This window comes from Varroa jacobsoni, unplaced genomic scaffold (assembly GCF_002532875.2).
Source record: "Varroa jacobsoni isolate VJ856 unplaced genomic scaffold, vjacob_1.0 contig01056, whole genome shotgun sequence".
NCBI classification, from domain to species: Eukaryota; Metazoa; Arthropoda; class Arachnida; order Mesostigmata; family Varroidae; genus Varroa; species Varroa jacobsoni.
In genome coordinates this window covers 87,090-101,839 of record NW_019214576.1, presented here as the reverse complement: position 1 = coordinate 101,839, position 14,750 = coordinate 87,090, and the positions used below count along the sequence as shown (strand labels likewise).

Below are 14,750 nucleotides of genomic sequence, written 5' to 3'. Positions count from 1 at the left end.
CCAAAGATATTCCTAATGTTTCTATGCATAGACTCATGCACTCAACAAGTCTTGTTATATATATAACAGAATTTATTTGCACTTTTGCATCGTTACCACCGCTGATGATGCAGATCTAGATAATTTTCGGGGAACACGGTAAAGAGAAGGGAACCTAACGTTGGAGCGTGTATTTGTGTGTTAAATAGTGCTATATAAGCGGAACCTTTCTGAAGGACTGTATAAGGCTAAACATATAAATGCTATTTTTGGGGGAGAGAATTAGATTTCGAGAAGCTGTTCTACTATCGTGAGCGGAATCAGGCCATCGGCCACATGATTGGTTGCCAAAAAGCAAAGGATAGTTGAGGTACAATCAAGGTATAGACAATAAGGCATAGAGAGCAGCGACGGTCCTCAGTTTCTATAATTTCTTCGATGCAGATTGTATTTACGCAATTTTCTTTTTATCTTATACATATATTGTTCGACCAGCGAAGACTTTCGTGGTCGCACTTAATGATGGACATTAACAAATCGTTAACACACTTAGCCTGCAATTAATTGATTATTTCATTATTTAATCATATCTAAATTAACCTAATTATCACTAGTTTACTCGCCATTAAGTTCACATCTACACAATGATCTGTGTCATTTATAAGCCTCTCTGCCTGTCTCATATGGTCAGTTAATGCAATCGAAATCACATATAGAGACTCTCAGATGGGGGATCGATAATAAACAACAATAACAGAAAAAAACGACGCGAAACGGAAGTCCAGATGGCGCTGAGAAGTACGGCTGGAAAAACTGGTGGCACATCCAGGAAGATTTGAATCGTCGTACACGTGCGTGTATGAAAGACAGTGGGGTTTTATTGAACGCGAACAGAGCGATGCAAAGATAATTATATCTACTACTAGAGAGAAGAGCATTTGTCTTGCTTCATTCATTTTGGGTGTCATGGTGATCACAACCGAATGTGCCATTGCCTAACACAGTTGCCTTCCGAGACCCTCCGAGACAATATTGTTCAGTATCGAGGGTTCTTGCTTACCGACCCCAGTCGATATATAAAGAATGATATATAAAAACCAATGCTGAAAATATATATACATTTAAAATATTATTACTATCACGTATACAAACAATGTTGTGCACTGGGGAAGGAACGCTGTACAGTTTTGTATTGGGCAATCTGGCCCGTTAGTAATGAGTATATATATATATGGTGTACATCGAAAGTGTGTTTGTGTGTGTATGTGTGTGTGTGTGTGTGTGTGTGGGTGTGTGTGTGTGTCCTAAACAAAAAAATTACCGTCGCAAATCTGAGATAAAAAAAAAGGCAACGCAGACACACAAGTACGAACACACAGGTAAACCTTTGTATTCACTGAGTTGAATATAAAAAAGGGAAATTTAATAAGCGAAAACTATAATAACTACTTACGACCCAAAACAAATGACAGAACGGAATATAAACAAGAGAACCTTTACAACGTTTACATGGCCACCAGTAGTAAGGTATATAGAAATCTAAGAGCGTCAAGCTACGGCATATCACCAATGTACTCTCACGCAGTATTTTTCCCATGTGTTTTCTTAACTGCAAATCCAGAAACAAATGGTAACGCCACTACATCAATGGGCATAAGTCTATATGAAGAACATAGCAATAGTGAGTCAAAGAATTTATGAAAAAGAAGCCTGTACCAAAAACATATTGCCTCTAAGAACCAAAGGTTTACACAGCACTTCACCCGCGAATCAGCCCCACCCCCCTCCTTACCTTAAAATATCTTCGCTCACTCAGGAAACAGCAGATGCTCACAAGGCCAAGGAAATGGAAAGGACATGTGTCAAATAGCAAGCCTAATAGTCAAATTTCCCGGGAAAAATACGAAAGAAAAAAACGTTGCCAATAATGTAGTCATCTAATTGTATAAGCATCAGCGTGCTAAGAGATCACAGACAGATGAAACACACAAATTCGTATGGGGGATATAATTCGCGGGGTGAAAGTAGATCGACAGTTTGCAGCCGTGAAGGATACGTTGTTCCAAGTCCGATGCCAGTGTTTGCCTCCCTATACCGGTATAAATGGATATGCAGAAATTCATAATGTCCGGTGTTGTTTTCCTTTGCCATACCTTTGTTTCTCGTACCGCCATTACCACCGCCTTCAAACGGACCACATAGTACAGTAGCAAAAAACTGGGGGCATGAAACTAAACTGAAAAATACCACATAACTTCTTGTTAGATGCTATTGCGAGCATCATTATTTGTTCGAATATATTGCGCACGTGAAGTTGAAACGTATTTTGGCGATAATGCGCATCCGTTAACCACAAAGCGCATCGGACGTAACTGCTCCGATTCGATTTTTTTTAGTTTTTAGTTTTTCGTGTCACAATACATTAAAGAAGTCTATGTTTGCAACGTTTACCAAGTTTCCTTTATGTATGCTTTTGTGTTGGCGTTAATTGCAAAATCGCTTGAAAGAGCGAGACAGAGCTATGAAATTCGCTCGGAATGGACGCGAAATAGTCAGAGCTACGAACGAAATAATAAACGATTAATTTTTCTAGTTTAATTGAGTAATATAAATATTATTTAATTAATATATTATTAAACAACACTCCTTATATACATACTTATATATTATATACATATTAATATAATGTAGAAAAAAATGAGGATAATAATATAAACCAGCAGTCCAAACAGGGAGAGGCAGAGGGAGAGAAACTGTCACGACAAAGGCCGTCACTCAGAGATGACATATTTACTTATGTAACCCGTTACTCTTCCTATCCATAATAACTACACGTATACAATATCGATATAGCAAACGAGCTAGCATGGGAAAGAAACTTGCTGCTTGCGACGGATCTATGCAGATCTTTCGTAGACGTGTCTTATAGTTCTTTAGTTGCTACATTACCGCCACCTGTCATTCGACATGCATATCTATTTGAATTAATGGACGAACCCCCTGAACACAAGAGTGCTGCACGTTGAGCACGCGAAAGACGGCTGATAATCAGTAGGCTATCCTTTACACATCACGTTAGCTTCGTAAGGACCGTAACGTGTTTATGTGTATGGTGAGATTAGCAAAACAGACTGAAAGCTGACAGACAACCGGGTCAACTAGGATTATGCTGGCTTGGGACACGCTTAGCTCAGTAGTCGCTCACCAGTCGCTAGGATATCTAGTCCTTAATTTATATACTCATATTTCTTACCAAGCCGAAAGCGGACAGCAGACAGCGAACAGTGGGCAAGCGAAATGGGCAAGAATTAACAGGCGTTCTTCATAAGAAGCCGAAAGGGGGGCAAAGGACGAAGAAAACACAGCGGCTTCGCCGACTAATGATAAAAACTAAAAGAAAAACAACAACAATTCAAGCAAAAATGATGTGACAGCCTGAGACGAAAGGGGCAGAATGGTGACCTCACAGTAATCTATTACGACGGCATCAACAATAACCATACCTACGACAGAACATCGGTGGCAAAGGAAACCGCGTAAACAACCAGAAAATTGCGAAGCTAATGATCAATAACATAAGTAAATAAGACAAATGATGATGATGATGATGATGATGATCGTGGTTATGATCGTGTCGACGTAGTGACGACCATCGCCGTCAACGACGACGATGAAAACAACTACCAAAACAACCAAATATGTGTACATAGTGTTATTACTTCATGAAAAAAGAATACAACAAAAATTATTTAAGATTAATAAACTAAGGTATCTAAATTAAACGTGTTGTCCATTCAGTTGGTTTGAAACATACATTTTATTTACGTTTTGCCAGCTTCCCTCTTAGTGCAATAAAAAGATTCTCATGTATTTGTAAACGAACTGAGGTAAGCTTAGGTTTTATCCATATGTATGACGAAACGTGCGAGTATTTTATGTTGCTATTTATTATAAAGTAAATGGTAACAAATGAATAAAGGATAATTTTTACATCCATTAGTGAATGTTCGCCGGCTATGGATACCAAGAGTGCTTGTGAGCTGTATAAGTAATGTAATCGAAATGGGTAGAGCGATGAAGACAGAGCTAATTAATAGTTTTGCAAATACTAACTGCTGCAAAATTTCGTAGTTGTTTTCCTACGCGCAGTACTATATACAAGTCGCAGTCGACAGGATTCGAACCTGTGCGGGGAGACCCCAACAGATTTCTAGTCTGTCGCCTTAACCGCTCGGCCACGACTGCACGTTTTGCTTTCATGATTTTATTTTACTTAATGTATTATAGAGTAAATAATAAGAAATTAACATTTATCATATTAATAAAGGACAATTTAACATATGTTAGTGAACAAACGCTGGCTACATACGCAACGACTGCTTGTAAGCTGCATAATTAATGCAATCGAAATGGGTAAAGGGATGAACACAGAGCTAGTGAATATACTTGCAAGTATTAATTGGTACAAAATTTCGTACTCGTTTTACATTACACGATAGTACCTATATATCTCTCGTAGTCAATAGGATCCGAACCTCTGTGGGGAGAGCCCAACAAATTTCTATTCCGTCGTCTTAACCACTCGCCCACGACTGCATGTTAAGGACATTGCATAAGTATAATAATGCTGACGAAAACTACTCATAACTATAATTAATGACATCATGTGGGGCACTGGAACTTCTATCTTTAGGATAGCATATTCATAACTTAAAATCTACCTTTTGTCTACGTCAAATGCTAATCAGATTATAAGGGTAAAAATACACCGCAGCCGAAATAGCTCAGTTGGGAGAGCGTTAGACTGAAGATCTAAAGGTCCCTGGTTCGATCCCGGGTTTCGGCAGTTAGTATTTTTACCATCCATTTAATTTGTTTGTGGAAAAAGTCAAAGGAGTGTAAGGATCTAAAATGTATTTTAAATAATAACGTAGCATTTTGTTAAAGACAATATCATTATGTTCAAATAAGTATCATTACGTTCAAATAAGTATTCATCAAATGATGTTGAAACCATGAAACAAAGGTCCCGTTTGTATCAGGAACAAAGACATTCTATTTATACACATTATTTTCTATTTCTGGTTGAGATCGTAGAATTGGCCAGTATTTACTTACTAGATATAGTCGTTTGGTGAAACTGCGGAGACCACAAAGCGGACAACAATATTTGCAGAAGTATGACTCAAAAGTCGACTCTAAAAATAGACTAGCCTGGTAATAGGTTCCCTTTCTGTAATTTCCTATCCTAACCTGAAATTAATGTAGTCATCGCCATAGAAAAATATTACTAATAAAAACGCGCTCACCCAAAATAATGACAGTCAATCTAGTCGCCTAAGCATGCTTTGCTTCCTTTATTTACACAAATGACGTAAGGAGCTTGCACTCTTCAATGATTTCCTCGTCTTTATCTAAGAGAAAAAACACTTGAAGAGATGCAATAAATATCGAAACAACCATTTTCATTATAATTATGTATGTTCATTATTCATTATTAGTATTTGATCCTTACTGTTATTATTATATTTACCATTTTTACTGGTGTTTCTATTAAATATCATTAAATGAATTCCGCTTTAATTACCATGTCAATGAGAGTTTATCGCGTTGAGTGGTCATTAATACATATATGACTTCTCTCCTTTTTAGCTAAAGGGCTAAAGGGGGCAAAGGTTACTTATAAAATCGCACATATACATGTCCACATATGATAATATATTTTTTTTAGATGATTAAAATATGCACACAACTCCATACTATTACCCATAACAGTGTGTCAAACCTGCATCAAATGTCATCAAAAGATTGTGGCTTGTAGTTTGTGTTTTGTTGCTGGCTTTTTCGTTTATGTTAGACTTAAACCTTACTCGTTCCTAGTGGTTGCTCGCTGAGCACTTGACTAAGATCGAAAACTGTTATCATCAATGTCTGGGTAGATAGTAAGATAAACCCTTTCAATGACGACCTTACACGTGACAAATATCAAGGCTAGCATCAGCACCAATTTCATGCCGATCATATACGAAACTAGCAGTACCACAATCATCAAATACATAACTTTTCTTTTCGCCAGTGGCCTCAGGTAGAATCTAGCCGGGAGCTGAATTTCATTATGCTTTCTAGGACTGAGAAACGCGCGTTCTTTATGAATCTCGACATACGATGCTGGCGGTAGAATAATGTACCGTAGAATAGCCATAATTAAATAGGCTCCCCAGTCGGTGTTGCGCCGCCGATAGAGCTGTTTGATCTGTCGGCCAAACCTGGTATTCAGTTGAATTGACCATCGTTCCAACGGAGGCAATAAACATTCGATTTCGTTACTTCGAGGCGGCTGTTTTTCGGGCATGCCAAGATATCGTGAATCAAAAAGCTGCTTTCGGGGGCTTCTGCTCGTATTGCTGTCTAAGGAAACATCCATCATTTCGGCTTCAACGCTAACATTGATGTCGGGTATTTCAACGCGGAAAATTTGAGCTAGCTTATTTATGGACATCCGTAGCTTTTCCAAAGTTCGGAAATCTGAAACGGGGTTGGGCTAAAAAAAAATAGAAAAATATAGGTAATATATTAGGGTTACCTCTAAATGTTTTGTAAACAAGGCTTTGATCTAGCGCTTGGTTCTACGGACCCGGGAGTGCGATATATGCTTCATTTATATTGCTGCTATTAATTATCCTTTTGAATTAAGAAGCTCTGCACTGTATTCCTAACGCTTTTAGGAGACAATTAATCCAATAATTTGGATTAATTGTCTCCTATCCTTTGTCTCAATATTTTTTATCCACTAGAATGAAAGGCAAAATTACTGGCTAGAACCTTCTTGCTATATGAAATAATAGAGCCTCACAATATCAAAAAATGTCTTGGGTTAGTTTTGGAGCACCGTACGAAAATACAGAAAAGTTGTTTACGTAATTCGCTTTTTGGTCAATAGGCAGAAACAAACTTGATTAGCTGCGCTTGTAATATACAACTCAATAAAAGATATTAACTTTATTAAAACTATTAAAAGTTAACTTACCGTTGTGATTCCTTGCAAACTTTCCCAAAACTTAGGCCACCAACCTTTCTCCCTTAAGGATCTTTCGAGAACTTCTATTCGAGCTTCAACCCTTACTTGGCCATTGCGTAGGCTGCGGATAAGATCGCGTGCTTTAGCCCGCCAGTAGTCACTGTATACAGTCTCAAAGGTGAACCCCGGATGCTCGAATTCCACTTTTGAATGCTGAAGTAGGTCCCCTATCGCTTCTCGTCCTAAAAGCACGTCCATTAGACCTTCTTGACTAAATACCTATTAAAATCATAAAGATAAAATGAAAAAAGGCACTTGGTACTGCAATATTTATGTATTTACTTTAGTAAAATGCATATATTTATAATAAAAAATGAAAATTTACCAATGGTCGCGGGCGTTAGATTCTTCGTACAAAGAACGCCCGCGTATGAAAACTCGCACTATGGCTTATTATCAGAAATGTCGTATCTAAGGCTAATCGTGAAGCGTCAAGCTAGATATAACGATAGCCTAGCTGGATATAAAGAGGGAAGTCTAGGTATAAAATAAGCGTTTTATTACGGTACATCATTTCAAAAAAATTCGAATAAACCACGTGCATAAAACCTTCTCGATTTAAATCGACAAATGAGGCTGATTTTGCCGATATCCGAATTAGTAGGCATCCTATGCTATCCCCGAGTGTAGGCGGACGAGCGCAAATCACAATTATAGTTATTTTTTTTATAGCGTATATTATGATAAGAATATTATCAAAACAATTCATATAAATAATAGGTTTGAAGCAATACTAAATGGCAGTACCGACAGAAAACTCGAAGCATTTACTCTGAGTATAAAGTAACGAGTCAGACACCTGTGCACCTTCACAATATCGAGTTAGCTTTTACCTTACTTATAACTTGTGTAATGACACACTTTTTGTAAGGCTCATTCCACAATTCAACATCTAAATCTACATTACCGCATCCAAAACATTGTATACAATTACCTTGCATATCCTGCTGATTAAAACGACGTTCGGCGCCAGGCTAAGGTCAAGTACGCTAATTCTTTCAAGTGCTATGAGTAAGAAATGCGTGTAGAAAAGAAGATGCTGATCAATGAACATTATATATCGGTCAGGATTGTGCAAGTCGCCGTACACACCCGAAGCCACCTCGCCACTAGCGTACCTCCATGGCTGGATAAATGCAAGCCAAACTTCAAGCGGCAACCGAAAACTCGAGTCCAATGGCCATGTCGTTAAAGCCAGTCGAATGAACTTGTATAGACGTCGTCGCAATAATGGGGGCGTGTTTGATTCGAAATAGCCGCACGAGTGAAGTTTTTTAACGAGCATGCACATGGCGCGTTGCAGCTGCTGATTTTCTCCTGGCTTCGGATTCGCGAACCATAGCTCAGACAGGACGTTCATCAGGGTCATTGTTCGGCTGCTTGAGTTTAATAAAAGCGACGAATTTGAATTCATGCTTAGATTGCTTCCGTTAAGGAGACTGTCCTTTTTCAAAAGGCAGTGGTGACCTTTGCCGACAGGCCGTCCACAGGGGTGAAATCGACTGCCGAGGCTCTGCAGGATGGTTGTCTGCACTGTGCTAGGCTCGTTGCAATCGAGGAAGTGAGCCAAATAACGATCGAATAGGGTGAAGTACACGACAGTTGGCCAGTTATTAATGTCCATCTTAATTTCGGCCACCCAAGGCTCGACGAGATGTCCTATCAGATGGAATAAAAAGTACTCAATGGGATTCAGCTGCAAATAGTTGTTGTCCAGGGAAAGCTTGTGCAAAAGGTAGTGTGAGGCATTCGATTGCACCAGCTGTTCGACCAAAGCAGTGGGTAGTTTTGTCAATGGAAGCAGGACTCGAGGTACAGTCATCTGGTGTGTAAACAGAACATTAAAGATGGGAGATTAGTCAATTTTTTTTAGGTACTACGTGCTTTTCGTACAGACCAAATGGCCGCATGAAATTAACTTTGTTAATGGTGCTAAAATATTAGTTGAGCCAATATGTGTGAACGCAGAACAACAATAATCCAAATTCACTTGATTATCACACACAGCTAAATCCATAGGTTCAAACATGCTGCTAGTCTTACAGGAGGCTACTCTATTATAAAGCCTTTATTCCCGTAGAGCATTCCCATGTGATTAGAATCCGTATGGTGTGTACGTAAAGGAATCTATGTTATGACAAAAAAAATACATGTTCCTAAGCAGGTTACCACTATTCACGTCTTCATATCCAACAAATGCCCAGTAAACAAGCGATTTAGCATACCAACGAACCTGGGTAGTAAGTTTTTCAACGAGTTGAAATACAGGACCCTTTGGCGAGAGGAGATTCACGAGGCCCATGTACTCGCCCACAGCAAGACGATCATTGATGGCGCAGAGATTGATCTCAAATAGATTACCGATCATATGCGAATAATATGCCTGAAGCTCTTTCGCGCTGTGAGTGTTCAGATGTCTGAAAAGAATTGAGTTCAGGATAGAGCATAGAGCAGCATCGCATGTCAAAGAAAAGTTTTGTTAGAGTAAACGAAAGAGTACTATCAATTTTCAGATATCAATGTGCATAGATTGTCGGTTCTATATAACTACTGTGACACTTCACGAGGTCAATGCAAATGTGCAATGCAGATCTCACTTTATAAAGCGTGAAGGTGAGTAAAATAACAGCCGTTGGTTCTAGAAGAAAATCTCAAGTAATACTTGACGTATTAGATATAAAATTCGAGACATTTATTTTTAAAAAATCCATTGTTTGGTTTTGGGTTTCACTACGCCGAAGTATACTGGTCAGTCAGACGATGCTCTTCATAAATCCCATAGTTCATTTGTCGTTTATTTTCTAAATGATTGTTAGACAGTATCATGAAGCACCTGTAAAGTGAAGCGGTTTTTTCATTACAACAATGCATACAAAAGTCGGAATCCAGCCCATATCTGTCCCAATTCGTACATGTTATAATGCTATCTAATACACATCAGTTATAAAATTCAGTCAGCCCATTTATGCTAGCTTTTCATTATACATTCACATATTCGACAAATTTCAAGCTAAGTATTCTGTTTCAGGAATACACTTTTCAGATAATAATTTTATCTATGGTTATATCATTATTGGAATTTCGCAGGTAATTGTATTGCAATAAACGGTGTACACATTCCCACTTACCACTCCAACAATATACCCAACTACTTTGCTTTCATAATAATGTACTTGATTCAGAGCCAATTTAACCTACAAAATATATGTATATTTGTTCTATTCGTCGCCACATTTTCCTTGATGCAAGTTTTCAAGCGTTTATTCCTCATCATGTAAAATGCGAGACATTTCCGAGAGGCCTTCCGACGACCCGATCTCTCTCCCCCGTGGAAAACAGCCTTAGCGGCGGGCGAGATTACTTCGCAGCGCTTGGCCCCATGCTGAAAACGGTTCTTCTTAGAAATCGTCAGCGACTAGAGCGGCGCCGAAAATGGACATTGACAGTCTCGTGCATGAAACAGGGAAGTATATTAATAGCATATGTAAGCTAATTACGGTGTTTTTTTACACCCTTTTACAGTCTTGTTTCTATCAATGCATACAATTTGAAAAGGATGGATACATCGGCAAGGTGGTGAATTTTCTTGGGGACGTTAATCACCTTGGGTCCTGAATCAGAAGTTCATGAGCTCTCCGTTTCTTTGGCTAGGACTGCAAAAGGGCAAACAATATTATTACGAAAAAACACGAACTTTTCAGTTCTCTCGTCCTTTATATCACAGCACCCACCCGTCAAAAGTAGAGGTACAGTTATAAAAGTGAGATAACCGGAAACATTGCCTACAATATTACTAGGTGGAGAGGTGAATAGAAGCACTTTTTAGGCGTAAGAATGAAATAACTGGGAGCCAGTGAATGTTCATCCAAGGGCCATCGATTACAACAACACCAGGGGGTCTGAACAACAAACCTAGCTAGCCCATCTAAACTCCCAGAGCCGAACGTTCCAGTAACCGGGCCAGCTTCAAGAGGACGAGTTACCGCCAGTCGGAAGGAAAGACCACCAAGCCGAGCAGGTGGACTACAGCCACACTCATTCAACGTTCGAGGACTTTATATAACAGGCTCTTGCAGCAATGAAGACTGAAGAGCCAGCCCTTGCACGCGACGACTGAATCACCGCAGCCGTTCCCCCCCAAAACTGGACCTTAAGGAACTGATAAAAATAACATTGCAGAACTGCGAGAAAGCTGCAATTCTGGCGCTCCTTTCCCCAGAAGCCCTAGACAGTATAAATATTCTCGCGCTAACAGAGGCTTAGGCAACTAGCTCTTTTTAATATAACACGTTTCATTCTGCGCATTGCCCGACAATAAACAGACCTGGCCGCCCTAGTGGATGTATCTCCGTTTTCTAAAAATATAAAATAAGCGATCTCGCGCCGTGCCTAATGGAAAGAATGACTTGTGTGACCAGCGATTAAACCTTGTAGCAGCCTCTGTTCGGCCGGCTAATTCAGAGTCAACGCACGTACCGGTAAGGAAACTCGTCAATGGGCTGAAAGAACTTTTCCTAGAACATGCAGAACGTTCGGTCATCGATATTTGTTATTATCGGGGATAGGGTAAAGTTCAAAGGTTAAAGTAATTTCCTGTCAGAGAGCGCAAGCATTTGTGCTCATGTATCAGTAGCGATAGATCTCATTGTCCAAGTTACACCCGCGCAAAGTGTCAAACACCAAGCTCAGTCGAGATGCTTTGATGTAAGCAAACTTCTGAAATGCACCCACAAAGTTCTTTCTGTCGCCGAGGCGGTAAATGCCGAAACCTATGCAAAACATTGGTTGAAATTATCGAGTCTACAGTACAGCTTCTCCACCTTCGCCGAAGTACAGGCCGTTTAACTATATTTAGAGCCTTGTCCCAAAGCTCCAAATGGCCTTTAGGCATACATCCGAGGTACAGCATAAATGCTACCCCTTAGCCTTCATCTTTAAAACCTGTCAAAAAACGTATGCAGCACGGAAACAACGGTATCTTGAGCAGCTGGAGACATGTTTGATCGCCGCTATAGAACGTTAATTGTACAAGTAGCTAACGCACCATGGCAATCCGACGACTTGCTTTATTCGGTCTTCGTCCTTGAAATATCGTTTCTCGGAGATGTTTCCGCCAATGGATACGATACCACGCACAGTGCCCCTTTTCGCCGCAACGTGGCAAGAGGAGATTTTAATACAACGTGATATCCTTCAATAAAATTCCGTCATAAGGTGCCTACGCAACAGCAAAGCCGTTGGTTCAGGTAAAATCTACAACGAGCATCTCAAATGCACCATCGTTCTGGCCTCGTCTTGGACAGCGCTGTTTAATAAATGTTTGCGTACTAATACATTCCCAGCACAGCAGTGAGGTGCTAACCTATTAATGATTTCCAAAGGAGAGAGCGACCTTATCTCGTTATCGTCATGGCCGGAAATAGCGAAGAAATGTTTGCTATCGGTTGCTCTCCAGCTTGCTGACTAAGGTACTAAATAGCTACTTACGAAGCATACACGTCATCTCAATGCTGAACCGGAAAGAACGTTGCATGAAAACGGCGCGCAGGATCATGATGGCTGACCTCAAAAAAGCACTGGCAACACAATCCGCTACACGCGGTGCTTATCGACTTAGAGGCAGCCTTCGGCTCGGCGCCCAAAAACAAGGTTCTGTTCACACTAGCCGAGGTAAATGGCCCTATGAATGTACTCAACTTTTCTGGTGTGATTATACAGGAAAACAGAAAAACCATTTATGGCGGAGTAGCCAAACTCCCGCTCTTCAAGCGGACAACGCCCTGGTTTAGGGAAGTAACGTACGCCTACTCTTATCCTCCATCTTGTTGAAAGTCCTTTCTAATCGCCTCATTACTTATGCCTAGCAGCTGCGCTTAACTTATTCGATCCCAAAGCAGCTCCGATCGCAACATATGAAATACGCATCGTGTGGGTCAATATTACAGTACAGAACTTCGAACTCCTTCCCAAAAAAGCGTTGGAACTATACAAAGAGCTCCAAAATCGTTTCGCGTGTCTCCTAGCAGACTCGCCACTGCTGTTCGAGGATTTACGGTGTCGCTTTGAGCCCCCAGAAACGAAAGCACTCATAACGAACTTTGGGAAACAGGAGCAAAAGTCCGCGCAGATTGACAGGGATCTCTTTGCTTCATGTGCAGTTAGGAATTATGAGTGGAAAGGGATGAATCAGCTAAATAGACACGTCGTCATTCGCTTTGCCGCGCCTGAGTTTTACCATAGACTCTGCAAGGAACAAGGTTTCCACGAATTCGACCATACATGTAAATGCTGCGAATGCAAGTAAAACTGTGATGGATAACGTGTCGCTCAATACATTCTGATATCAGCTCCAGGACGTCTGGCAAATCTCTCAAACTAGTTTTATAAAGTCAAAGAGACGTATATAACTCACACGACGCAAATCGTTTTTAAATCGTTCTATTGATATTGGGATACTGTGTTGTTAATCTGTATTTATGAAATTTTGTATGCAGCTTTTGATTACTACTAGCGAAGATGAATAAATATAATTTGATTAATTTATCCTTTATCACGAAACGGCAGAACTCACTTAGTTAAAAGTTCGCATTTTCGGAAGATGTTTGGTTCCCGGAGAATAAGGAAAGGGTCGTTCTGCAAGTTGTATGTTGGTCCGGGTGGCAAGGACCCATAAATAATGCTTCCGATTGGATTGTGCATCTTGTTCAATGGGTTTTCCGTCACCTACGTTAGTTAGTTCCTTGCTGGTGCGTCAGGTTTGAAGTTCTTATGCACTAATGCGGCAAGTAGAATTTTACTAAATACATATTGACGCCCTCGAATAGACACCACTTTTGCACATACACAAAAAATCTAACATAATATATAAAAATCAGATTCGAACTTTGCCAATTTCACGAACGAATTTTACAATAAGCCTCGGCAATTCGCCGCGTTCAGGCGCCGAAATGTTTGCATGCAACAAATGGAACACGATAACAAAATTCAACCAGAAAGGGTAATGCAAAGGCGGGAAAATTCAAGCTTCATCAGGATCAACAAAATGCCTCATATACCGTGTGCAATTTGCGTGAATAAAGAAATTTATATAATATATTTGAATATAGCAGACGGATATATAGATATATTTTTTTTGCTTTAAAGGCTATATATGTGTCATATTGAGAACGAGAAAGCATATGTTATCTCCGCATATGTTATGAGAGGTTTTTATAATAATATGTGCTTTGAAGCCATAAAACTCGGCACAATATCGAATTCACCCTTCGATCTTAGTTAAATAAAAGACGTAATGGCGAGCATCCAAATAGAGAATAGTGTGCATATTAAATGACAGGTTATTTATTCGGTATTATACAGCTGATACTTTGAGCTCCCTATCGGAAGTAGAATTATTATCTGTTCCAGGTGCACAATAATAGAGATGCTTTTGTTAATCATCATTATTATTATTGTTGTTGATGTGAAATAAATGTATAGAGTGTGACAATATTGTATTTCCGTTGGAATCGATTTTTTTTAAAAGCAAAAAAAAAAATGAGCACAAGAAAGACGGAAGTTCATTTCATAAATACAAAAATTCTCATTACTGTACATTAAATTTAATCCAAGTGACTCGAAAAATTTAAGTATAAGCTAAGTTCGAAGAAGTTTTATATGCAGCATTTTTTTTTAATGAGATGCAAAAATCAGA

The 14,750-nt window shown here is 39.5% G+C and overlaps 1 protein-coding gene and 2 non-coding genes across 3 annotated transcripts; 1 reads left to right on the top strand and 2 right to left on the bottom strand.

Moving 5' to 3' along the window:
- Nucleotides 1-4,142: 4,142 nt before the first annotated feature.
- TRNAS-AGA (transfer RNA serine (anticodon AGA)) lies at nucleotides 4,143-4,224 on the bottom strand. The gene has a single exon. It is a non-coding gene; the product is annotated as a tRNA-Ser (tRNA).
- A 528-nt stretch (nucleotides 4,225-4,752) lies between these two features.
- Nucleotides 4,753-4,825, top strand: TRNAF-GAA (transfer RNA phenylalanine (anticodon GAA)). Its single transcript has one exon. It is a non-coding gene; the product is annotated as a tRNA-Phe (tRNA).
- Nucleotides 4,826-5,309: 484 nt separating this feature from the next.
- On the bottom strand, nucleotides 5,310-14,069 carry LOC111271809 (sphingomyelin phosphodiesterase 4). The gene is made up of 5 exons (XM_022852803.2): nucleotides 13,629-14,069; nucleotides 9,291-9,474; nucleotides 7,992-8,879; nucleotides 7,007-7,276; nucleotides 5,310-6,520 (listed from the first exon to the last, which is right to left on the bottom strand). The coding sequence occupies exons 1-5, from the start codon at nucleotides 13,754-13,756 to the stop codon at nucleotides 5,882-5,884; spliced, it is 2,109 nt and encodes a 702-aa protein (XP_022708538.1). The 5' UTR covers nucleotides 13,757-14,069; the 3' UTR covers nucleotides 5,310-5,881.
- Between the last annotated feature and the right edge of the window lie 681 nt (nucleotides 14,070-14,750).